The following is a 26716-nucleotide window of genomic DNA, read 5'->3' as shown; positions in this document are numbered from 1 at the left end:
CATTAATGAGGAAAAAAAATTAACTTAAATGATTTTAGCAAATGGCTGCAATATAACAAAGAGTGAAAAATTTAAGGGCGTCTGAATACTTTCCGTACCCACTGTATATATATATATATACCCTCATCACATAAACACACACAAACATTAACCCATTTAAAAAAGCTCCCCATTTGTATTTAAAAGATGTTGTTTTAACATGGCTTTGAACATGGGTAAGGATTTGGCTGATCGAATAGATTGCGGGAGGAAAGGCTCTGTCACCTCTGTTTATATTTTGTCCTAGTAGCGATAAACACAGTACACATAAATATATTATGTAAAAACCTTTATTTTGGATGCGATTAATCGTTTGACAGCACTAATATATATACTAAGTCTTCTTTCTTTTGGTTTTATAAAAAAAAAAAACATTACATTTTTGTGAACAGTCTGGGAAACCCTGACATTACTTACATTTTTTAGGTATTTTACTTAATATATAATTTAAATGTTTGTTTGTTTGTTTATATCACACAATTTAATACAACTCAGGTTGCCCAAAGTGCTTCACAATCACAAGCTTAAAAAAAACATATATATATATATATATATATATATATATATATATATACCCTCATCACATAAACACACACAAACATTAACCCATTTAAAAAAGCTCCCCATTTGTATTTAAAAGATGTTGTTTTAACATGGCTTTGAACATGGGTAAGGATTTGGCTGATCGAATAGATTGCGGGAGGAAAGGCTCTGTCACCTCTGTTTATATTTTGTCCTAGTAGCGCAAAGCAGATGTTGATTTTCTGATCTCAAGGATCTAGAGGGGGTGTAGATTGCCACCATACTGGACAAATACACAGGAGCTAGAATGTGCAAGGCCTAAATAATACCTAATTAAATTAGGTATTTTACTAAAATACCTAATTTTATCTTCATAAAATCTAAAAAGATTCATTAATATTTTTTTGATATTCTAAAAGTGCATAGCAAGTTGCCTTTTAAGATTAGGGTTTGAATTTGTCTGTAGTGTTTATAACTAGCTTGATTTTTAGTTGAAGTAGAAGTTTAGTCGAAGTCTTTGAGATTTCATCATACAGATTAAGACAAAAATCTGATAATAATATTTTGATATGGGGTCTTTATTGTGTGTGTGTGTGTTACAGAGAGCTGGTGCACCTGGTCACACACCTGTGTGAGACTCTGAAGGCTGGGAAGTTAACCTGCGTGCTGGTCATCCCTCCTTCAGTCGCTCCGGGGTAAATGAGGATTTATTGTTTTTCCATCCCAGCACTTCTTATGCTTTGATCCTGTTTCCATCAGCACCTGTCTGTGTCGTGTTCAGCTCTGGTCAGCCTGGCATGTTTGAACGGGAGGATTTTGAGAAACTGGCACCTGTGGTGGATGCGTTCAGTCTGATGACATATGATTACTCTGGACCGGACAGGTCAGACACACACACACACACACACACACACACACACAGACACACACACACACAGACACAGACACAGACACACAGACAGACACACAGACACACACAGACACACACACTCAGACTCACACACACACACTCACACACACAGACACACTGACACACACACACACAGACACGCACACACAGAGACACAGACACAGACGTACACACACAGACACGCACACACAGAGACACACAGAGACACAGACACACACGCACACACGTATACACACAGACAGACACACACACACACACACACACACACTTTGTCAAATTTTTGTCATTTAATAATTTTCTTAATGTGTATATAGTTTTTCATTAAATTTGATAGATTTTTGATTGATTAGTTAAACTAAATTAAAATGAGAAATGTTGCCTAGGCAACTACTTTTAAATTTTTTATCTTATTTCAGTTAATATTTAGTTTTTCCGAGTAATTAATTAATGTATTGGATTATTATTAATGTAATGTATTATTATTATTATTATTTTGGTTTTAGATTTGAATTAATTATAATATCCCTGACCTGTACAGAAACATAGGCCTTTAAACCATGACAATTAATTTTAAAAATAAAAGTAAAAATGCACCCCGATATCAGTTTCCTATGAAATCCTGTTTCCACCTCAGAATAAAAAAAAAAAAAAAGGTAATTGTAACTTCTCACAATTCAGACTTTTTTTCCCCTCAGAATTGTGGAAAAAAAAGACAGCAATGTGAGATAAAGTTGCAATTTTTAATCCTGTGGTGGGAACAAGCTTCCATAGTTTCCAATATGAAGGCCAAATAAATAAATAAATAAAAAGATACAATTGGCTGATATTAATATTGTGCATCCTATTTAAAGTTTCCTTAAACAGATATTTTATTGATCTGTCATTATATTTTTAGTGGTGATCAACATTGTAATGCACATTTTCTTTTTTAAATATTTTAGTTAATTTTTTATGTGAACTAATTTAATTTCCCCATGTTTGTAAACAAATATTTTTTGTAAATGTGTAACTCGCCATCAGCCACCTGGCTCCTCAGAATTCATCACTGTCTGTTTAAAAAGCCACATTCTTCAGCCATCATGAGTTATTCTGAAGTGTTTCAGCCAGTTGTGAGCGTTAAGGTGAAGTGTTTGATTCGCTGTGATGCTGTTGTGTTTCAGGCCGGGTCCGAGCGCTCCAGACACACACACAGACAGACACACACACACACACAGACACACACACACACAGACACAGACACAGACACACAGACAGACACACAGACACACACAGACACACACACTCAGACTCACACACACACACTCACACACACAGACACACTGACACACACACACACAGACACGCACACACAGAGACACAGACACAGACGTACACACACAGACACGCACACACAGAGACACACAGAGACACAGACACACACGCACACACGTATACACACAGACAGACACACACACACACACACACACACACTTTGTCAAATTTTTGTCATTTAATAATTTTCTTAATGTGTATATAGTTTTTCATTAAATTTGATAGATTTTTGATTGATTAGTTAAACTAAATTAAAATGAGAAATGTTGCCTAGGCAACTACTTTTAAATTTTTTATCTTATTTCAGTTAATATTTAGTTTTTCCGAGTAATTAATTAATGTATTGGATTATTATTAATGTAATGTATTATTATTATTATTATTTTGGTTTTAGATTTGAATTAATTATAATATCCCTGACCTGTACAGAAACATAGGCCTTTAAACCATGACAATTAATTTTAAAAATAAAAGTAAAAATGCACCCCGATATCAGTTTCCTATGAAATCCTGTTTCCACCTCAGAATAAAAAAAAAAAAAAAGGTAATTGTAACTTCTCACAATTCAGACTTTTTTTCCCCTCAGAATTGTGGAAAAAAAAGACAGCAATGTGAGATAAAGTTGCAATTTTTAATCCTGTGGTGGGAACAAGCTTCCATAGTTTCCAATATGAAGGCCAAATAAATAAATAAATAAAAAGATACAATTGGCTGATATTAATATTGTGCATCCTATTTAAAGTTTCCTTAAACAGATATTTTATTGATCTGTCATTATATTTTTAGTGGTGATCAACATTGTAATGCACATTTTCTTTTTTAAATATTTTAGTTAATTTTTTATGTGAACTAATTTAATTTCCCCATGTTTGTAAACAAATATTTTTTGTAAATGTGTAACTCGCCATCAGCCACCTGGCTCCTCAGAATTCATCACTGTCTGTTTAAAAAGCCACATTCTTCAGCCATCATGAGTTATTCTGAAGTGTTTCAGCCAGTTGTGAGCGTTAAGGTGAAGTGTTTGATTCGCTGTGATGCTGTTGTGTTTCAGGCCGGGTCCGAGCGCTCCGCTGCCCTGGATCAGAGAGTGTGTGCTGCAGCTCGCTCCTCACAGCCAGTGGAGACACAAGATCCTGCTGGGAATCAACCTGTACGGACTGGACTTCAGCAGCCACGACGGAGCGGAGCCGCTACTGGGAGGGAGGTACATGCTTCATTCATTAAAACACTCATTTAGCCAAATTATTGCTGTCAGATGGAATTAAATGTGCTAATTATTTGTTCATTATTTATTTTAAAATCTAAAAATATGTTACAATTTTATATAAAATATTAAATATTTTGTCATGTAACGATATTTATAAAATAATTTTATATATATAAAAAAAAAAATGTGTTATTTGTAAAAGCAATGTTTTACCTCGTCAACTTTAGTAAAATGTAAAAAATTAAACTTGCATATTTAATAACGAAATCTAAATAAATCTAATTGCCTATATATGCATTGGTTTTCTATGTACAAAAATATAACCTAGATATGAAGTATATAGATATACACTCACTGGCCACTTTTTTTAATTGTTAAAATCAATTGTGATATACACTCACTGGCCACTTTATTAGGTACACCTTGCTAGTACTGGGTTGGACCCCCTTTTGCCTTCAGAACTGCCTTAATTCTTCATGGCATAGATTCAACAAGATGTTGGAAACATTCCTCAGAGATTTTAGTCCATATTGACATGATCGCATCACGCAGTTGCTGCAGATTTGTCGGCTGCACATCCATGATGCGAATGCTCGGTTTGAATTTCAGCAAGTCGTCTTCACCACATCTAGATGCCTAAATGCATTGAGTTGCTGCCATGTGATTGGCTGATTAGCAATTTGTGTTACCAAGCAATTGAACAGGTGTACCTAATAAAGTGGCCGGTGAGTGTATAGTTTTCCTTGAAAATGAAAGTCTCATTTTGTGATGATATTTACTACATTAGTCAAAGGTCTTTCTCCATTTTCTCATGTCCTGCTGCTCTTATTCTGATCTGAAAACCTCATAAAAAAATAAAAAAAAGAATAAAACGTCATTTATATAATTTTTTTAGTTATCTCAGAAGATAATGCACTTGGAAACACTAGTTTAACTTGTTAAATGTACAAGTTTGATTCATAAAAATGTTACTTTGAATTGGCTGAAAGTTGCCTATATTTAGTTTTTCTTAAGATTGAAAAACAAATTACGTTTTTATTACAATTGTATTTTTTATTATAACATTTTATTAAATGTTATTACATGTACAAGTAAAAAAAAAAATGTCCATTTACTTCTAAAGTTGACAGAGTTTTGAACTGTCAGTGATTTCCAGAACAAGAGATCATATTTAATCTTCATTTTCATTCAGGTATGTTGAACTGCTGAAGGAAGTGAAACCCAAACTGCAGTGGGACGAAAACACTGGAGAACATTTCTTCAATTATAAAAGGTTAAACACACAGACCGTCTGTAATCTGATGTAAAGTTTATAATAAACTGATTTTCACGAGTCACTTAAGTTTGTTAAATAATTAAAATAGTGTTACAGAACAATGACTAAAATCATTTTTTGTGTTTCAGTAGTAACGGACTGAAGCATGTTGTTTACTACCCCACTTTAAAGGTAACTTTGTTATTGTCAATATAAGATATCAAAGTGGATTATGGGTATTATTCAGCTCTGGGACTTTCTCTTTCTTCTCTAGTTCCTCCAGTTTCGTATGGACTTGGCAGCTGAACTGGGAACAGGAATCTCCATGTGGGAATTGGGACAAGGACTGGACTATTTCTATGATCTTTTGTGACCTGACCTCCGTCTGATTTGCTTCCAAAAGTGCAATTTATCAAAGCACTTCAGATATTTATGACAGTACTGTTGTTGAGCATGCCAATAAAATTATTTTTAATTACGTCTGTTATCGTGTGCATTCTTAACAGTAACTTATTTTATTATTCAGGAATACAATTTAAGGTACAGATTTGGTTTTTCATACTGTAATATGTTCATAATACTGCATGTTACATATTTGATTTCATAACATTAAAGCAGCATAGAACATTTTTGGACATTAAAAAGACAATGAAGCAAAACTTCAGAACAGCTCAGTAGTTCATAAGCGCCACGTTCCTCTTAACATGATCTAGACACAGGATATAAAAACCACAGGATTTCCTGTTAAACTGCCCCATCTCACACGTTACAGGAATGTTCAAAAGTTAAGCTTCACAACAACATCTTTAACTCTTAATTGAAGAATATTATTCATAATCACGTTTGCACTAACAAATGGAAGTCTGATGCATTTAAACGTTGAAATGTGGTGCTTTTGTCATTTTAGTGGTATTAAAGTTCTAGGTGAATTTATCAACTTTTAAAAATAAAGCCTATTATTACAGTGTATGGCTTTGAAATGCATTTACAGTTTTATATATATATATATATATATATAATATTAAATCATGTGCTCCGTTCAAAGCATTCATATTTTATAGACAAAAAAAAATTCACTTAAATGGAATTTTAAGTCATATTTCATAAACTAAACTCTTTCAACAGTCATTTCTCAAACACTTCTGGTTCACATTTCGTCACGTGGTCTCTTGATTGTTCCCTTCTGAACAGGTGAAGCGTTTATCTGTTGTTGCACAGCAGAATCAGGTTATTGACGGCCGCTGTTGTGGACTGAACGTTCTGGCCTGTCACAAGATGCCGGTCCAGAACCTTGATGCTCGCTGTGAGGAATGAATTTTATTTAGCTAAAAACAATGCTTCACATAAATACCAAGGTCACCCAAAAATACACTAATGTGTTACTTTTGATATTTAACAAATGATCAGCTTTCAAATTCGTAAGGCCTGTTCACATAATGCATGTTTGAATAAATCCATAATGAAAACATGTTTTATATTTATATTTCAAAAAAATTAAAGAATTAGAGTAGATACATAATTAAAAAGTTATGTTATAAAACTGCCTTCGGTGCGATTTAAATGTTTGTATACAAAATACTTGTTCATTTTAACCTTTGATATTATAGTAATGCGTTATACTAACCGACAGGGTTCCCTGTATCCTTTACAGCATTAATATACAGAGTTTTGGGGAAAATTGACATGTACTGTGCCTGATATATATCTAAATGAATCAATATTGAATCAAATCGAAATCGGAATTCAATCAAATCACAAGTTTGTGAATTGAAATCAAATTGTGAGACTTATAACCGACGTCAATATCCCGCACTAATTACAACCGAAATTTGAGCTGTTCCTTTTATATAGATAAAAATATGACAATATATGCCAAATATAGCAATATAGTGGACAGTGTTGGGAAGGTTACTTTGGAAATGTAATAGATTACAGATTACAAGTTACTCTATTTAAAATGAAATAAGTATTGTAACTATTTCAATTACTTTATTAAAGTAATGTAACTGATTACATTTGATTACTTTTCTAAATTTCTAACGAATGTTTTCAATCATTGCATTACAACAGTACTCAACACTGATTACTGTCAGACTTTCAAAATCCTTCTTCGCGTGAATTAAGATTATAATAATTTCATTTTAAAGCACAGCCACCACAAAATCAGACTTCGGCAGCACTTTTTACTTGGAGATCATTCTGAGGTTTAATACAGATTTAAAATCATAAGATATAGTTTAATAGTTACACAAACCCAAATAGGAAATAAAACAGTTATCAAATAAGCATGTCCTAAACTCCTGAAACATTGGTGTCTCTCAAACAACTTGTAAAAGTGCATGTAGCATCCTATGACCCCTTTAAAGCAGTCAATGCAATTTGGGAAAGAAATCAATCAAAACTGTAAGTGTGTGAAAATATTCAGATATAACCCCTTTGTAATCTTTAACATTTTCCTAAGTAACTGTAATTAAATTACACTTTATTTTACACAAATTATAGTTACATTTACTTTGTAATTAAATTACGTAATTCCGTTACATGTAACTAGTTACTCCCCAACACTGATTGTCAAACAGGTTTGAAATGACTTTAATGAACCTCACCTGTGTAAGATCCACCGGTGTCTTTGACGAAATCCTCCACAATCAGCGGCAGGTTGGCAAATTCAGCAGAACGTAGCAGCTCGAACACAGAGGGCTGTCAAAAACATCACATTACAGCAGCTTTTTGAAGCTATTCCATAGTTTGTTGATTGATATGACGTTATCACTCACCCCGGTCATGCTGTAGCCACTGAATATCCACTTCTGTTCCTCTGTAGCGCAGCAGAGAGCAGCTACCCCCCGTCCCACAGCACACACGGGCTCTACAATCACACAGACGTGAATCAAAGAAACCCATCTCACAGTGAGTGCGTTAAGCCCTGAGCTGTGAGAGACCCTCACTTTGCTGAGAAGTGAAGTGGGACAGGATTCGCTGTGGGCGAGATCGTTCAGGGCTCCCGGACAGTCGGGAATCAACAGCGCCTGATAGCGGGCCCCTGAAACATCACACACATCCTGAGGTTTAGAAATACTGCACACCCATGCACACAGATTCAAGAAAGCAGAGAGATGTTAGACCATCGACAGACTTCAGCTTTGCCGGGTTGGCGTAGGGTTTGATGCTGAACTCTTGCACCCAGCGGGCTGTGCTGTCATCCACACCGGCAAAGTCGATGGGCTTCCCCTGTTAGACAGAAAAAGAGACAGATTTGATGCATGCAGCACATTTTCTGTGTCTTTAATGGATGAATAAACACTGATTTGTAGATGCTGCAGTGTGTGTTTCCTCACGCCAGGTTAAACACTGAACTGCACAAATTAAAACACTGATGGAACGATCGCGCTGAAACTCCTGCAGGAAAACAGAACGGAGTTTAATGCATTACATTGAAAATAACCAGAACACACTAATCCTGATAGCACACGTACATCACGAGATGTCTGCATTTACATCTGCAAGACGTATTTTTTAGAGTGTTTGCTCATCTGCAATATGTCTATAGAACGTTTCCTATCAGATGTCAAGAAGACGTTTAGAAGATGTCTTTAAGATGTTTATGATTTAGAATGAATGTAAAACTGACATCTTAAAGACGCCTATCAGATGTTTGTACACAGCAGATGCTTTCCAGATGAAGCGATCTTTAACAGACATCTTGCAGACGTACGTGTGCTGTCTAGGAACAAAACAGTGTCATTGTTCAAAGTTTAATTTAAAAATGGATCAAAGTACAATGCCATCTGATGATCCACATGGTATTTTTATGCCTTTTTGATTAAATTGATCATTGGATAAATGCACTTAGAATAAGTAATATCCGAAAGACAAATGAGATCTTTCTCGAGCCAAAATGAAAAAGGAAATAAATAAAGACAAATATAAAAGCAACATTAATTACACTAGAAAAATGTAAAGTTTAATTTGAATGTATTATGACTTTTACATTTATTATTTTATTTACATATTTTACGTACACATAGCCTATATATGTTTTATGTTTTTAAAAGAATGCTTCATAATTAGCTTAATTAGGGATAGCAAATATCCATTTCCAAAAGCACAAACATTAAATAAATTAAATACATGCATTTTCTGTAAAGCTGCTTTGAAACGATGTGTATTGTGAAAAGCGCTATACAAATCAATTTGAATTGAAATAACATTTAAAAAGTTAAATTATAAAGTTGTAATTATTATATACAGTATATTTACAGGTGTGGGGGGATGAAAATATTAAATACAGTTAGAAAATGCTAAAAATAAATAAAGAATTAAATACAGTTTTATTTATCATATGTTGTTATTTCTATTTGTTTTTCTTTTTTTGTTATAGAAATATAGAAATAAGAACAAACATGTAGGGTCAGTTTGACTCAGAAACATCATAATAATTATTAATTACAGTAACAGTATATGGAACCTACAATAAATAAACAACGTAAAAACATACAAAAATGTACTGACCCCGTTTTTTAAATTTTTTTTATTCATTGATAATAAAACGTGGGACTTCAATTATATTTTGACCACCCACTCAAATAGAAAATGTCCCCGGGTCCCATTTCAGAAATCTGATTACCTTACTGTAAATATGCATTTTCTTTTTACGGGATGTTTTGAGTCTTACCTGCAGATGCAGCACTGGCCACAATCACACATGTAGGTTTTCAATTATATTTTGACCACCCACTCAAATAGAAAATGTCCCCGGTTCCCATTTCAGAAATCTGATTGCCTTACTGTAAATATGCATTTTCTTTTTATGGGATGTTTTGAGTCTTACCTGCAGATGCAGCACTGGCCACAATCACACATGTAGGTTTAGATGCTTTATAGATGCTTTATATCACCAAATGTACTGTTTTTCGCTGTTTATAAAGACTGACCATTAACAAGCGATAATGGCAATACTAACTCCAACAATAACCTACTATACACATGTACTGAAATGTCATAAATTTATTGAATTTACGATAAAAAACACAGATAATTTAATCAGCTGCTTGTTTTCATTGTCAGTCGGTTATAAAGTTCCGAGTAAAACAGTTACTTCTGCAAGTAGTTCCTATATGCATATGTACACGTGGTATGCACATTTTATATCATAAATGTTTTATTAATCACCCTTGGTTATAGAAAATATACAGACACAGTGAATACTTTAAATATTACTTCTAGATGCTTTATATCACCAAATGTACTGTTTTTCGCTGTTTATAAAGACTGACCATTAACAAGCGATAATGGCAATACTAACTCCAACAATAACCTACTATACACATGTACTGAAATGTCATAAATTTATTGAATTTACGATAAAAAACGATAAAAAGATAATTTAATCAGCTGCTTGTTTTCATTGTCAGTCGGTTATAAAGTTCCGAGTAAAACAGTTACTTCTGCAAGTAGTTCCTATATGCATATGTACACGTGGTATGCACATTTTATATCATAAATGTTTTATTAATCACCCTTGGTTATAGAAAATATACAGACACAGTGAATACTTTAAATATTACTTCCACTTGATGAAAATAAATTAATGTTAATGTTTTATTAATAGAACAAATGTTACATACAAAGCATGTAAAAATTCATGTCTGTCATTAAAGATTACAATCCATTTTAATGCTGAAAGGGTGCCAATAATTATCTAATGTTTAATAATCAATGGCAGACAAATTCTGTATGTATTTGAAGGCACTGTGAGAGCAAAACTAACAAAAATCAGATGAAACAATTCCACTGATTTCATTTTGACATCAAAATTCGAACACACTGCTTTTAAAAATCTTTGCTTAAAACAAAGCAAGCTAAGTTCACTTTCCAGAAGGACTGTCCTGCAGCCAAGACATATTGACCTGTCATCCTGCATTACTGTGACATATTCATGACACTACAACATACAACCAAACAGTAGCAGACAGTAATGCAGACAGCAGGAAGGCTTATTTGGTATTGGTGTGAATGAGTATCTTCTTCAGTATATTTCTTCTTTCAAACTTTGATACAAGCAGCAGGTAAAAATCATCCCTACAATCTGGAACAGACAGGGAAGACCGAAGGTTAAAATCTACAATATGACCGCAAATACAAATAGGAGTGAAAATATTCGCTGGAATCATATCAGAGCTGCTCACCTGAATGAACGCAATCCCAAGACCCACTGAGCCCAAAATGATCAGATGCTGAAGAATAAACTCCTCTAGTTTGGATATGCAACCTCCCTGAGAAAGAAAAAAAAGGTCTTTAAAAGAAAAAATCTCAACAATGCCTCAAACGTCAAAGTATGCAATGAAAAGTCTCAATGTGAACTTCAGTGTTTCTCATCAAATTCTTCCAAAGCCGAATCATCTGAGCTATTTGCCTTAAAACATTAAATGAACCATTTGAGAAATGCATAAGCTATAAAAGAGCAATCAAATTGTGAGGTCGGTCATCTGAATGTACCTCCACTTTGTAGATGTTGGATGGGTGGTCTCTGACTCCACAGCCCACTGTGGGGGTCTTACAGCAGCTGTCGGGCACCAGGCGTCTGTCGGCAAAGATCTGAATCCAGGCCCCTTCCATCCAGTCTGCTGAGCTGTTACTGCCACAACACTTCAGCTGCACCGTAAAACAGATGGGAGCGCGGGAACGAGAAAAGAGTTCATTCTTGTGACGGGGGGATCATTTTCCCATGGGCTAGTGGTGTCTGATATCATGACGCATAAACTCACATGCTCACAGACTGGGAAACTTGTGTTCAAAAGCCTTCTTTGTTATGAAATAGACAAACTTCAAAGCTTTTGAAAAATGTAAACATGCATGCATGATTATAGTTTGAAACTAGATTGTGGGCTTGACAAAGTCTTGTCTTAAATGTTAGAAGTAGCTTGAAAGTGTTAAATGTTTCTAAGGTGTTCTAGACAGCTGTCAAGTAGTTGCTAAGTGGGTGTTCTGTGTTGTTATGCCAATGCTAAACAGTTGCTATGGTGTTCTGGGTGGTTGCTAGGCACTTGTTAGGGTATTTAGGCTAGACAGAATGATAGAAGGATAGACAGACAGACACTGCTGGATAAATTACTTGGAAATTATAGCCCATTACTGAATCCAAATTGCATGACACAAATTGTAGTTAGAAATGTAATCCATTAGATTACACATTTTAGGCAATATAATCAGACTACTTTTAGATTACTTGTGACCCAACTAGTTTATCACATTGATTTGAATAGGATAATATTGTACCATACTGATATAAAAATACAAAGAGAATGAAAATATATTCCATTCGCTGTTATTAACATGAAGTGCATTAAACATTATGTCAAGGTTTCTTAATCTGGGGTTCATGAAGGAACTGCAGCACGGTTTGTGAGTTTAATGAAATGCTAATAATGAATTAAAACATAAAAATGTAAAATTAAAGTAAATCATTTTAAAATGACAATAAAAAATTTACCAAAAAAGATGAAATATTTTATATATGTTTACCTGCATGTCATGTGACCATTAACCAGGAAACCGTGTACATGCAAATGTGCAACTTCAAGTAAATATATTAATTGAAAGAGGTTTGGCTGACAAAAAAAAAAAGTCTGGGAATCCCTGCATTACATGTAAATAACAATGTGAATTTACGCATTTTAATGTGTTTTAAAGACAAAAAGCCTTCCAAAGACTTGTGTGAATAATATCTAATCATGTAATCAATAAATAGAGTAACTGTGTCTGATTGCAAGTATTTTAAAATGTAATGTAATCTAATTACAAGTACTTAATTTTTGGAATCTGATTTTGTAATCCAATTACATGTGATCTAGTTACTACCCAGCACGATGGATGGGCATCTTACATCTTGCTGGAGGTTGTCAATGGCTCTAGTGACCTGCTCTTGTCCAGGCTGCTGGTAGTTTTGCACCATCCTCTCTTTCAGATCGGCTCTGAGCTCAGCGTTCAGCTGCAATCACAGATAAATTCATCAGGCTACAGATCTATATCTATAAATCATTCTCTATATACTGTATAATAAGTGCTGTGAACGTCTGTATTCATTCACAGATACAAAGCAAAACCTCATATATTAAAGGAACCATTCAAAATGAAAATTCCGTCATTAATTACTCACCGTCATGTCATTCCAAACATGATGTTATTTTTTTCCCCTTAGAACACGGAAGAATGTTCATGTAACCTTCAGTGTGCCGTGGAAAAAATAACAGCATACTGGTTTGGAATGGCACGAGAATGAGTAAATAATGACAGTGTTTTTTATCGTTAGAGGTGAAAATCAAACAAACTCAAGCCACATATGTGCAACTTTAGCTGATTTTTTGTCTATGTAGTTGTTTACCTGGTAGCAGAGAGGAAAACACTGGAGGAAAAGGAGGAAGAAGACAAAGGGTTTTATAAAGATAGAAAAGCAGGAAAGTGGATGGAGAGCATGCAAACATACAACACTCAACATGTGTATGTGGGTTTAATGCGAATCCGAGGAGTCTTACGGTTAAATTAAGACCTAATATGATGTCACATGACATTCCTATGATATTCATGGCAATGTTGCAACCATGTTTATTAAGTTGTTATTTGCATGCATACATAAAGATGTTGAAAAATAAAAAAAGGGTACAGAAAAATTAAATTTTACAGGATAAGAGAGTATTCATCCGAATTGAACAGAACAGAAATGCAGCATTTATTCCTCATCTTGAATGTGAGTTCACCTCCTGATAATAGACGTAAGCCAGAATTCCAGCTGTGATCTCCAGTAGGAAGATTAATAACAACAGGACAAAGAACTGTAGAGACAAAAAGTAAAAAAGTTTCAGTAATACATGTTAGGGCTGCACAATTAATCGAATTTCTAATCGTGATTACAATCATGGATGCCACAATTACGTAATCGTTCAAAGCGGCAATTAATCGTTCAAAGTCCACTTATGTTATTCTGCGTGCTTAAGATGCGTTTTTTTCTTTCTACATGTTATCTTAAGGGTTTTTCCCATTATTTTAATTTTAGTATAACATTATAATACCATTCATATTTTTACTTTTTTTATAATTTAAAGAAGAAACCAATCCGATGTATAGTTGACATTTGAGGCTTAATACTATAGAAAAGCACAAAAAGTTTTCCAGTTAGAGTGTTTTCAGCTTGTTTATTTTCATATAAAAATACGGCATGCACTTGCATCAAACAATGGTATAAACATCATTCAATCAATGTAAATTGTTATAATCGTAATTAAGAAATCGCAATTACAATTTCAAGGGAATAATCGACAATTATGATTTTTGTCATAATCGTGCAGCCCTAATATATGTATTTGGACTCTAGGTTTGAGGGTGAGTATATACAGTATATTGACAATTTCATTTTTGTATTACTGTTCCTTTAATGGGATAGTTCATCCAAAAATGGAAATTCTGTAATTAATTACTAACCCTCATGTCATTCCAAACCCGTAAGACTTTCATTCATCTTCAGAACACGAATGAAGATATTTTGAATGAAATTTGAGAGATTTCTGTTGCTCTATTGACAGTTTACAAAACTACCGCTTTGACGCTTCAAAAAGTTCGTGAAGAGATCGTAAAACTAATCCATATGAACTGAGAGCCGGTTTAGTCCAAATTTTCTGAAAAGACTTGATCACTTTATATGATGAACAGATTTATTTAGGCTTTTATTTACATATAAACACTAATCGACGCTCACATCATTAATTCTCGTGTTTTACAAGGCACGCTTGAGCTTCCGCAAGAACCAATAAGGTTTGTTCTCGCAGTTGAGCTTCTGTTTATGTTTGCTAATCAATGTGCATAAAAGCCTAAATTAAATCTGCTCATCATATAATGCGATCAAGTCTCTCTGGACTAAACCGCTCAATACATATGGATTAGTTTTACCATCTCTTTATAACTTTTTGAAGCGTCAAAGTGGTAGTTGTGTAGACTGTCAATGGAGAAACAAATCTCTCGTATTTCATTAAAAATATCTTCATTTGTGTTCCGAAGATGAACAAAGGCTTACGGGGTTTGGAACGACATGAGGGTGAGTAAATGACAGAATTTTTATTTTTGGATGAACTATCCCTATAAGAACCTTCACTCTGATGTCCATCAGCTGTTGAAAATGAGAACGAATGGCATCTGAGGAATTTTACGCAGCTTATAAAGGTTAAAAGCATTATTATTCTTCTCTCAGTCTGTATTTGTTCTGTATTTTCCCTCTGTTTTCTGTGCCCACCACTCTCCTTTCACTCCTCTATTCTGGAATCACTCCCTTCTCATTCCTCTATACTCCCTCTCTCTCTCTCTCTCTGCTGGCCGTCATTCCTCAGTTATGACTCAAGTTTCTAAGTCTGACCTCTTAAAGATACACACGTCTTTATTTAAATCAGATATGTTGACAGCTTTGAGACAACTAGAGACACACACATGAGCACCATCAAACTAATTTAGAAAGCACAAAAAAAGTCACGTTAGTGTGACAGCGTGTTCCCAGAATAATTCCTGGCTTCTGTATGCAGGAATCCACACGACTACTGTAATCCAGTGTTTACACTGTCCACTTTGTCTATTACTCATAAGATTTAATTCAAAGGTCTGGTAGAGGTTTTTGTGCTGATCTTATCACAGACTGCACTCAGATGATTCATCAAAAACATTTATAGGGCCAAGACTTGGTTCTTTCCTTTGTTAAAATAGCTTTTTGTGTTGGTGGTGTTTCCTTAGTCAAACAACACTATTTAGGGTGAGTTAACCAAACAAACAAATTATAAATATGAAATCTTCACATGAAAATCATCCAGCACTGTTATAAGTGAGAAGAGACTTTCTTTCCTGGGTTTGGGATGTTTTGACTACCACCCAGAACACCTGAGGACGATAAATCTTTCTTTGAGTGATTTTATGACAGTTTGGTTTGATTAACACACATTTTTTTTGCTTAAATATCTTCAGATATTTTTGTTGTATTTCTCACCCTCTGAGCTCCACTCTCTTGTTCTATAGGAACAATGTTGTGAGCTTTGTGTCATATTTCTATGCAGATAGGACAGAGAAATGTCCGGTCATCTCGGCAGAATAGCTCCAGCGGTTTTTCATGTTTTACACAGATATAATCTTCCAGGTTGTCCACAGGGTCGATAAGTTTGTGCTTTATGAGCCTTGCTGCTGTTTTGTGATTTTCCAAGTGAGTCTCACAGAAGGATGTTACACATTGCAAGCATGATTTTACTGCGCTGAGTTTTTGATTTCCATGGCAGGCATCACACAGAACATTAGATTTGTTTTGGCTTTCTTTCATCTTTGTGTGATCAGCCATCTCTAATGAATCTCTGTTTATTTTCATTTGTGGAAAAAAAAGAGAGAATGTTTCAGTACAGACGCTAAAGAAGCTGTTTCTACATGAAGTGATGACTGGGTCAGTGAACACCTGATATGGCATTAAAGTGGCTTGTCAAAATCTAAACAGAGTCAAGGCTGTTAGTGAAGAATAATGACAACATGAGGTTGTTCAATGTAATGCAAGTCACATGATTTATATTACTAAAGGTGTATCCTTTTTTGTTAAAATACTCCCTCCTATTAGTTCAATTCAAAATCCTTTTGAAATGATGGCAATTAATTTCAGTTTCACACTTGAGTTATGTACGTAGATATGCATTTCATTGATCTTAATCTAATAAAGCAGCATACTGCTGTCTCTGCATTATCCTAGAATTACATTTAAATAATGTTTTAGTAAAATTTGTGTATCTGCCAACAGATTACATAATCACCTTCTCAAATGAAAAATCATTCTTCTCACCTGTCTGTTATCAGGAGAAAATGCACAGCAGAACTAATTGTGTGTTATTCAAAACAAAAAAGTGAAGAAGATGTTCAGTAAAGGTAAGGATTTCGGGTTATGTATAGTTTCAGTTTCACTTTACTGTAAAGGTGAGGGCTAAGTCCTCTGTAAACATTACGTCATAGGCTACTAGCCCAAATGTCAATATACCTTGAACTACTCTTTTGTGGTGTCTTTTTAAACTCGCTGAAGGTGGCGTTAGTCAACTGACCCCTGATCTACAATTGGAAATGTTTGCTAGGCTATTTTAAATCACTGCCATGAACTGTCACAGAATGTTGCTGATAAAATCACCCATGTCTTTACTTAAAAGCTAGGGTAATCATAAATGATGTGACATTATTGCTGACATATTATCAGGGAAAATTATTTTGAGATTTTTATACTTTTTTTTTTTGTTTGGAGTCTGGAATAGCCGCAGGTCGGAAAAAAAGTTCTTTACGATTGGTCAGGAAAGCTTTTTGTTCTACATAAAAGCTTATGTGCTATTGGCTTGCAGATTAACATGAAGTGACAAGTCCAACATAAACAAGAGGTGTGTACCTTGTAGTCATCACCCCTAATTTCACCCCTGCTAACTTCATCAGAGACTAAACGTTCTGACTCCAACTCATCCTAGACCTTTCAAGCTGTTAGGGTAGAGTGGGGGAAAACGTCCCCCTTAAGGACTATGCGATTTTTTTCTCTGTGAAACAAAAGTTAAATGTGTTCAGAAAAGTTATCATAGTTTTAGTGACAATTACATAAATTATAAACCAAGTATGAAAAATGTCCAGAGTTTTCATGTTATTAGATTTTTAACAAAAATTAAAAACAATAAAATTTGTACCAAGGTGGGGTAAAATGCCCCCCAGTCTTACAAAGCAATTTGCTTTAAACATTTACAGCAAAATCAGAGAACAGGCAGTTTTAGCTTAAAATTAAAAAGAGAATATAATCAATAATTATGAATTACAAAATTATAATAGCCTGTTTGAAGGATTTTGTTAGCTGGTGCTAACCTGATGCTAACTTGAGGTCATTTTTAAATATAAAGTCCAAATATTTTTATTCAACCAACTAGTTAGAATACATTTGATGGAAAAACAAAGGATTTGATGTTCAGAACAGAATAACTACAGTAATTGCCCATTGCCCCCTGGGCCCCAGGGCCTGGGGGCACTTTACCCCACCTGGCTGGGGGGCATTTTACCCCACAGACTATGTTTTTGAGAAAAAATTATGTCTGAAAATATTTCTATTCTGAAAATATAATTATATTTTTCTTAACACGTACTACCTATCTACAGGCCCTACTGTTCTCACTGTGATTTTCTACAAAACAATAAGCTTTTAAACACTTTTTTTCTTAATTAGATCATTCACTGTGAAATCCGTTTTCTCTCAGGTACATCACCAGTGTAAGCTTTATGGTGAAAACTTCTACATCACTCGTCAACGTAGTCCATAGTTACAATAAAAATTGGTCTTGACTTTATCTTGTGGTTATTTTGGGATAAACAGTAGGAGGGTGTTTTCCCCCACTCTACCCTACCACCAAACTCAGGTCAGACCTTCAGACTGTTCTGACTTGCAATGCTATATCTCTCTTAGCAACTAGTATCTGTCTGAAACACATAGATATGTATAGGTAGATGCCCTATTAGCGGCTGTTTCTATGGGCCGCTATATGTAAGCTGTCCGCCATACAGCAAGACAAAGCCATTATGGCATTTAAAATGTACTATAGATTAAAAACCTTGTAATATTGAGTTAATACATATTAAAAACACAACCAAATGCATTCTTACCTGTGAAAGTTTATCCAATTTCTTCAGCAATTCAAATTGCGGTGGTTTTAACAACCAGAGGCTGCGCAATGTTGTGGCATCTTGCAACTCATTGATTTTTATTGTGAGTGACAACACAATGACCGGCAATAGTAACACCCTAGCAACCACCTAGAGTACCCTATAGCAACACCCTAGCAACGAACCAGAATACCCTAACAACTGAATAGCAACACTCTAGCAACTGCCTAGCAACCACATAGCAACACTTTAAAACACTCAGAACACCCTAGCAACCACATAGCAACACTTTAAAACACTCAGAACACCTTAGCAACTGCACAGCTACACCCTTGCTACCACACAGAACACCCCAATAACCGCATAGCAACACTTTAAAACACTCAGAACACCCTAGCAACCACATAGCAACACTTTTATACACTCAGAACACCTTAGCAACTGCACACCCTTGCTACCACCCAGAACACCCCAATAACTGCATAGCAACACTTTAAAACACTCAGAACACCATAGCAACCACATAGCAACACTTTTAAACACTCAGAACACCTTAGCAACTGCATAGCTACACTCTTGCTTCTACCACCCAGAACACCCCAATAACCGCATAGCAACACTTTAAAACACTCAGACACCCTAGCAACCGCATAGCAACACTTTTAAACACTCAGAACACCTTAGCAACTGCATAGTTACACCCTTGCTACTACCACCCAGAACACCCCAATAACCGCATAGCAACACTTTAAAACACTCAGAACACCCTAGCAACCGCATAGTAACACTTTTAAACACTCGGAACACCTTAGCAACTGCATAGCTACACCCTTGCTACTACCACCCAGAACACCCCAATAACCGCATAGCAACACTTTAAAACACTCAGAACACCCTAGCAACCACATAGCAACACTTTTAAACAGTCAGAACACCCTAGCAACTGCATGGCAAAACTTTAAAACACTCAGAACACCTTAGAAACCACACATTAACACTTTAAAACACTCAGAACATCCTAGCAACTGAACATGAACACATTAATGCTACGTTTACACTAGTGCGTTTTCTTTTTTAAACGCATAACTTTTGCTACGGTTATGCCTGTCGTTTACACTACCCCGGCATTTTCGACAATCGAAAACGGAGACTTTCGAAAACGCTGCAGACCCCGTTTTAGTTTGAAAACTCCGGGGTTGTGTTTCAGTGTAAACGGACCAAAACAGAGACTTTTGAAAACGATGGCATGGCTGCCAACATTTGCTCTGCGTATCCTTGACGACAGTGTAAACAATAATATCATGCTCATTGTTGTACCTGCATGAATGGTCATGTGACATGCGTTTTCGGGTTGTGCAGTGTGGACGGAGATCGTTTCTCAAACGCAGTGAAAACACCAGTGTAGACGAGGATCGTTTTCATTTTAAAACGAAAACGCACTAGTGTAAACAGGACCTAAAACACTCAGAACACTGTAGCAACTGCACAACTACACCCTTGCAACCACCCACAACACCCTAGCAACCACATAGCAATGCTTTAAAACACTCAGAACACCTTAGCAACCACACAGCTCCACCCTCGCAACCACAAAGCAACACTTTAAAACACTCAGAACACCCTAGCAACCACATAGCCGTACTTTAAAAACACTCAGAACACCCTAGCAACTGCACACAAACACTTTAAAACACTCAGAACACCCTAGCAACTGTACATAAACACAATAAAACACTCAGAATACTGTAGCAACTGGACAGCTACTCCCTGGCAACCACATACCAGACTTTTTAAAACACTCAGAACACCCTAGCAACCACATAGCAACACTTTTATACACTCAGAACACCTTAGCAACTGCATAGTTACACCCTTGCTACTACCACCCAGAACACCCCAATAACCGCATAGCAACACTTTAAAACACTCAGACACCAAACACTCAGAATACTGTAGCAACTGGACAGCTACTCCCTGGCAACCACATACCAGACTTTTTAAAACCCTCAGAACACCCTAGCAACCACATAGCCGTACTTTAAAAACACTCAGAACACCCTAGCAACTGCACACAAACACATTAAAACACTCAGAATACTGTAGCAACTGCACAGCTACACCCTGGCAACCACATAACAACACATTAAAACACCCAGAACTGAATCGCAACTGCACATGAACACTTTAAAACACTCAGAATACGTTAGCAACTGCACAGCTACACCCTAGCAACCACATACCAGACTCTTTAAAACACTCATAACACCCTAGCAACTACATAGCAATACTTTAAAAACTCACTTTCACAACCACACAGGACACCTTTGAATTGTAGTTGTGGCTTATGGACATGTGTCTGCTGTCAGTTGTAAAATTACCCATAATGCTCTCTCACCACTCTAAGAAGACCTCTTTGTTCTCTGATGGTGGCACAGCAGCCAAGTATCCCAGTGAGCATGACGACGGCCCCCGCGCCAATCAGGATGAAGGCCGCGGCCGAGTAGGTGTTGGAGGACAGAAGGCTGATGTAGTCACTTTTATCCACCAGAGTCCATATTCCCACTGCCATTACAGCGCCACCTGCCAGCTAGGAGGACAAGGTACAATTATATAACGGGCTCTTTCTGAAGCAGAAGTTTCCGTACTTTTTGATGTTGTTAGATTTGGTGCTTTGTGCCAAATTTGGGCATCTATAGAAAGACAAACAGTGGATTTTTCTTTTCAAATACATCTGCACAAAAAACAAAACAGCTTAAACCAGCCTATAGTGGTTTGCTGGTTTTAAGTGTTGCTCTGATTAACAAAAACTAAAACTACTCAAAATAATAGAATCAAAATAGAAATAACATAACTAATAAAAATATTAGATTAAAAAACTTAAAAAAAAAACCTTAATTTAATTTATAAAATGACTTGAAGTAGAAAATTCCCTAAAACTAAAAAGGAAATAAAAATAAATTAAATCTAAAGAGAATTATTTAACAAAAACTAATAGAAATCACAAAAGCACATAACAAAATTACTAAAACTTTAAATAATATTAAAATAAAAACTGAAAATATAAATATAAAAGCTCATTTAAAATATTAATAAATACTATAATAGTATATAAATGATATATACATGTAAATAAATATAAATAATAAAAATAGCATTGCTATTAAGTTGGTTTTCTGTGGTTTTAAGGGGATTTAGGTATCTGTCAGCTGTTCTGGTTGTGACACCAACTGGCTGACTAGATAAACACTAGTTTGGCCTTCTTGGAAGACCGGATAAAGCAGCCTAAACTGGTTTACTGTTAACATAGGCTAGTTATACCAGCTAAATGATCAGTAAACCACTTCAGACTGGTTTTAGCTATTATTCAACAGATATGGCAGCTCCTCAGACTAACCAAGATCAAAACAAAGTACAAACTCACCCAAAAGAAAAGATTGAAGATGAACAGAAGGTATTTGAGGCATATTGTCCCGCAGGTATTGGTTTTTTCCTCCGCATCTGCCATCCTGAAACAGTAATAGATTTTACAAACTCTTTTAAGATGGCATCCACTTGACAGGTCTGAGAAAAACCATGAATCCAGCTTAACATCCCCCGAGAGGCTGGTCGTTATCTACTACAGGCCGATTGGACAGAACTAACCCTTCCTTTACACAGAATTTAAAATGATGTGACATTTGTGAGGCAAAGTTCAGTGAATTATGGCTATAGGGTGAAGAACATGTGCAGGTCTTATTTCATCCCAAAATCATATTATTAGATTTTGCTTTCCAACAATCTGCACTCCTACTAATGTTGAACCACCCTGCTGCACAGAGACTGTCTTCTCAGAGTCTTCCAAGTTTATTGAAGGTGGTTTTCACATGATGTTATGTCATTTAAATTCAAAATAAAATAAAAAACATAACATAGCTTCTGATTTATAAAGTTGTTAGCTGATTAAGAGCTTATTTTGAAGAAATGAGAGAGCAAAAGGTCACACACGACACGTCGAAAACTCAGATCCTGAGTAAAAGTAATGAGCTTCATCCTTGATTCTAATTAAAAACAACTCCAAAGAAAAATGTGGTAATGTAGTAAAATTTATATATTGAGCGGGGAGCAACAGTAAACAATTAGGCCTACTAGAGAAATTTTATGTCGGAGCGGGATCTGAGCGGGAATTGGTTTACGGCGAGCGTGAGCGGAATATTAACGGAGCACTTGCTTGGGCGGTTAGAGCGACTGAGTGGAGCGCACGTCCATAGAGCGGAAAACCTAGCGGAGCGTCACACCGCTCCGCTTCGCTCACATGCTCCGATAAAGACAGCAGCTTGCCTCGTTTCTGAATGAATCAGTCGTTTGAACGAATCGGTTGAATGAATGACTCACTCATTCAAACAGTCATCTATATATGCTGTCAATTATAGTTCTTCGAAAGAAAATCGGAATTGGGAAAAATCGGTATCGGCAGATCACACTAACAAAAAAAACGGAAATCGGAATCGGGCAAGAAAATTGCAATCGGTACATCTATAATTAATATATTTATAAACTGTTTTATATTTGTATATATATATATATATATATATATAATTTATAAATGTACAAATTTACAAATTTATAAATTTAATATAAATTATTATTATATTTTATTTTAATATATTTTAAGTCTTCAATGTCACATGATCCTTCAGAAACCATTCTAATAATTTTCCACATATTTCAACTTAAAAACGTAAGTTCTTTAAAAAAAAAAGTATAATTGTTGTACAAGTCATTTCAACTTCATATTTTTGTGGAAACCATGCTACAATTTTTCTTTGATGAATAGAAAGTTCAAAAGAACAGCATTTATGTGAACGTGAACGATTGATTTAACGTATCCTTATTGAAAAAAGCAATAATTTCTCTTACTGACCTAAACTTTTGAACAGTATAAATATTACAATTATTTTTCTATATGACAAATATTGTTTTATTTTATGTTGGGGTGAAATAATCAAACGAGTTGCAATATACTGACAGTTTGTGAATTCTTTCTCCCAGTTAATTTCAGGGGTGGGGTGTTTCTGTCAGAATCATCTCTCTGTCCTACAGCGTCAGGATGAGTGACTCACAGAGACATGGAGAAACTTTTACTACTGTAACCTCACCCAGCGGCCTCCGTGAGCAGATATAACTCCAGCAGCCTGACTCACACAAACACCTCTGCACTGTGACTCAACTGACACCAAGGGTTGTGTTTTTACACCTGCCTGTTTTGGGACATGCTGCTGACAGCAAATAAATAGCAAACAATATTCTTTAATTGAATTATATAGTTCAACAGTTTTTAATTACTTGATTTTCTTAAAATGGTTATTTGCTTGAACCTATATGTAGGTGTAAGCAAATAAACCTTTTTATTTTTGCTTATAACTTTATTTTGAGCAGCCAAATTTGTCTTAATGGAGAGTCCGGTCACCATATGAATAGATTATTGAGATTTGTACAATATAAGTGTCTGATACTGTATATATCAGTATCAGGACTGAATTGTGTTCATGTCTCCTGGTTCATTTTCAATCTGTCACACCTCACCATCTGAAGAATCCGAGGCAGTTATTACAGATCAGTTCCCTGCATGCATCAAACTACAAGACTCTAATTATAAAGTGCATCACTAGTGTATTAAGTTCAAACAAATATGAATGAAAAAAAAAAAACAGTAGGCTACTTTAGTTAAAAATTGCTGTTAAAGACAAAAGTGTAATTTGCTTTCATACATAAACTAATAAAATCACAGCATAATACAGACGCTGCCCATTTATGACCTGCAAACGATTTCAAAAGAATAATAGAAGTTCGTGTTTAAAATAACGCACCCACCTGAAGGACGTGATTGAATGAATGTCCAGTTGTAGATCGTATTTGTTTAGTTATGTTTGAGAGTCCGCTGTTCCTTCTGTTGTCTGCGTGTTGTGGGCACTGCTCGCGCGTCAGGGGGCTTTTGTATTTGTATAATCTTTGTATTTTGCCGACAGATGGCGCTGTAGCTCCAGTCCCAAAAACAAACAACTGATACAGTGTTTATATACAGGGTTTACATAGAAAACAGTTACTGTAAACATAACATTCAATTTGGTGTTTCCAAAAATGACATTTCTTGATCAAGTCCACTAATAATAATTATAAAAATACTTATGCAGGCCATATTTAACATTAGGCTGATAATAAATGCATTTGTGTATAAACAAGATTGTAGTGTAGTGTGTTAAAATGATCTTATCACTGTTCCCGATGTGTGTTTTATAACCTTTTACAGTTTTATACCTTGCTGAAAATTATTATTAATTTAGCTGTACGACGTGCAGAGGCAGACTATCCACTCCGAATATCTTTGGTCTATGAATATTCATACATTGTTTTAATTCGTTGAGCGTCAAATCACGTAATTAATATTCATGAGTTACGTAATCGCTGCAGCAGCGCCCTCTGTTGGCTGAGAGGCGTCCAGACGGAGCGCAGAGTCGCACTGCTTGTCCTGCTGAGGCAAGTAGCCTGAACATTTTTTTAAATATATAATTCAATAAAATAAAGTCAAATAAAATAAAATTAATTGAATTGCATCAGCAATAAATAAATAAATAGTAATTTTATTTTAATTATATTATATTATATTATATTCTCCTCTTAAGACCCTAGAAAAGATTTTTAGGATGCTCTGTACAGGACATCCAGACTTACAACTGTGGCATGTATAGTCTTTTGGTGTATAATACATCAAAATATAATGTCCTCATATGAGGTCACAGGGTCTCAGGAGGATAAATACTGTTTTGGAAAAGGACATTTTACTTGTGATTGCCAAATATGAACTATCATTAATCCAGTTTCACACCTGGGGCCTGTACCATGAAGCCAGATTAGCTGGCTAGCCAGGTAGCACTGATAGAGCAAGATAATTTCTTTTATTTGTCCTCTTTCATGAACAATTACTTTTTCAGTGTAAATGTGTTTAAATTCGTCATATTCTACAATCTCATAACCTTTAGCAAAACCTTTACCCTTTAGTTTGGAATCTTGATGGGTCTCTCGCGAGAAGTAAATCATACTTGCTCTGTGTTGCAAGGCATGTGATTGGCTGTGTGCCAGTGATGTCACACATTCATGTGCATGCGCTCCACAAACTCAGGATCAAAGCCTGAGTTGACGAAGAAAGTTGATGATACGCATCATGGTACCAACAAAGCCGGATTGGAGTGGTTTGGTTTTGTCAACTCAAAACTAATCCTGTAACTCTGAATTTGTTCATCTACCATCATGGTGCAGGCCCTGGGTCAGGTGGGTCATAGCCTCCTCCACCTGGTGTCCACTCTTAGCACTGCATTCATAGAACTCAGCCTGGTACTGCTGTCAACACACACAACAACAAACACTGACACATGCAAATGTCTGAGATCAGTCAGAAATGATGAGCAGTCTGCGGCGAAGTGCTCTAGTCACCTCCCTCCCGCCTGCGGTCGCCAGGTCTGTCTTATTGCCTAGCAACATCAGACACGCCCCTTCAGCCATCTTTTCCTGCCAGTCACACACACACACAGAATGATACTCAGTCTAATCCCATAAACCAATCACAGGGTCACACACAGTCAACATAAACAGATTAAGGCACATGCTAAATACACTCTCACTAATTTTTACAGTAAACCTTCAATCAAAGTCACACACTTATTTGTATGCAAAGCAGCGTAAGCACACCTTTTGCATACAAATGCTGCCATACTATGTAACCAGTCCAGGCAGTATACCGTGGGTACGGAAAGTATTC

At 35.6% G+C, this 26716-nt stretch overlaps 2 protein-coding genes and 1 pseudogene across 3 annotated transcripts in view; 1 reads left to right on the top strand and 2 right to left on the bottom strand.

The window, feature by feature from the left end:
- The window catches only part of LOC107655144 (chitinase domain-containing protein 1-like), an 8494-nt gene extending 2797 nt beyond the window's left edge, over positions 1-5697 (top strand). The window contains exons 8-13 of the mRNA XM_016442564.1: positions 1164-1256; positions 1343-1444; positions 3834-3986; positions 5182-5262; positions 5394-5436; positions 5519-5697. Coding sequence (XP_016298050.1) covers positions 1164-1256; positions 1343-1444; positions 3834-3986; positions 5182-5262; positions 5394-5436; positions 5519-5617 — 571 coding nt within the window. The 3' untranslated portion in view covers positions 5618-5697. The remainder of the gene's footprint in view (positions 1-1163; positions 1257-1342; positions 1445-3833; positions 3987-5181; positions 5263-5393; positions 5437-5518) is intronic.
- A 717-nt stretch (positions 5698-6414) lies between these two features.
- On the bottom strand, positions 6415-8334 carry LOC107655135 (Parkinson disease 7 domain-containing protein 1-like; annotated as a pseudogene).
- Positions 8335-10643: 2309 nt separating this feature from the next.
- On the bottom strand, positions 10644-24932 carry LOC107655143 (CD151 antigen-like). 2 transcript variants are annotated; one of them, XM_016442562.1, is made up of 9 exons: positions 24775-24932; positions 22346-22430; positions 21320-21511; positions 14001-14075; positions 13628-13648; positions 13130-13234; positions 11743-11898; positions 11433-11519; positions 10644-11332 (listed from the first exon to the last, which is right to left on the bottom strand). In XM_016442562.1, the coding sequence occupies exons 2-9, from the start codon at positions 22427-22429 to the stop codon at positions 11273-11275; spliced, it is 780 nt and encodes a 259-aa protein (XP_016298048.1). In that variant the 5' UTR covers position 22430; positions 24775-24932; the 3' UTR covers positions 10644-11272. The 2 variants fall into 2 exon arrangements, with proteins under 2 accessions (XP_016298048.1, XP_016298049.1); XM_016442563.1 differs by lacking the exon at positions 13628-13648.
- Positions 24933-26716: the final 1784 nt, after the last annotated feature.

Source organism: Sinocyclocheilus anshuiensis, unplaced genomic scaffold (genome assembly GCF_001515605.1).
Source record: "Sinocyclocheilus anshuiensis isolate Anshui unplaced genomic scaffold, SAMN03320099.WGS_v1.1 scaffold779, whole genome shotgun sequence".
NCBI lineage: Eukaryota > Metazoa > Chordata > Actinopteri > Cypriniformes > Cyprinidae > Sinocyclocheilus > Sinocyclocheilus anshuiensis.
The sequence above is the reverse complement of the archived record's forward strand: the minus strand, read 5'-3'. Positions and strand labels throughout refer to the sequence as shown.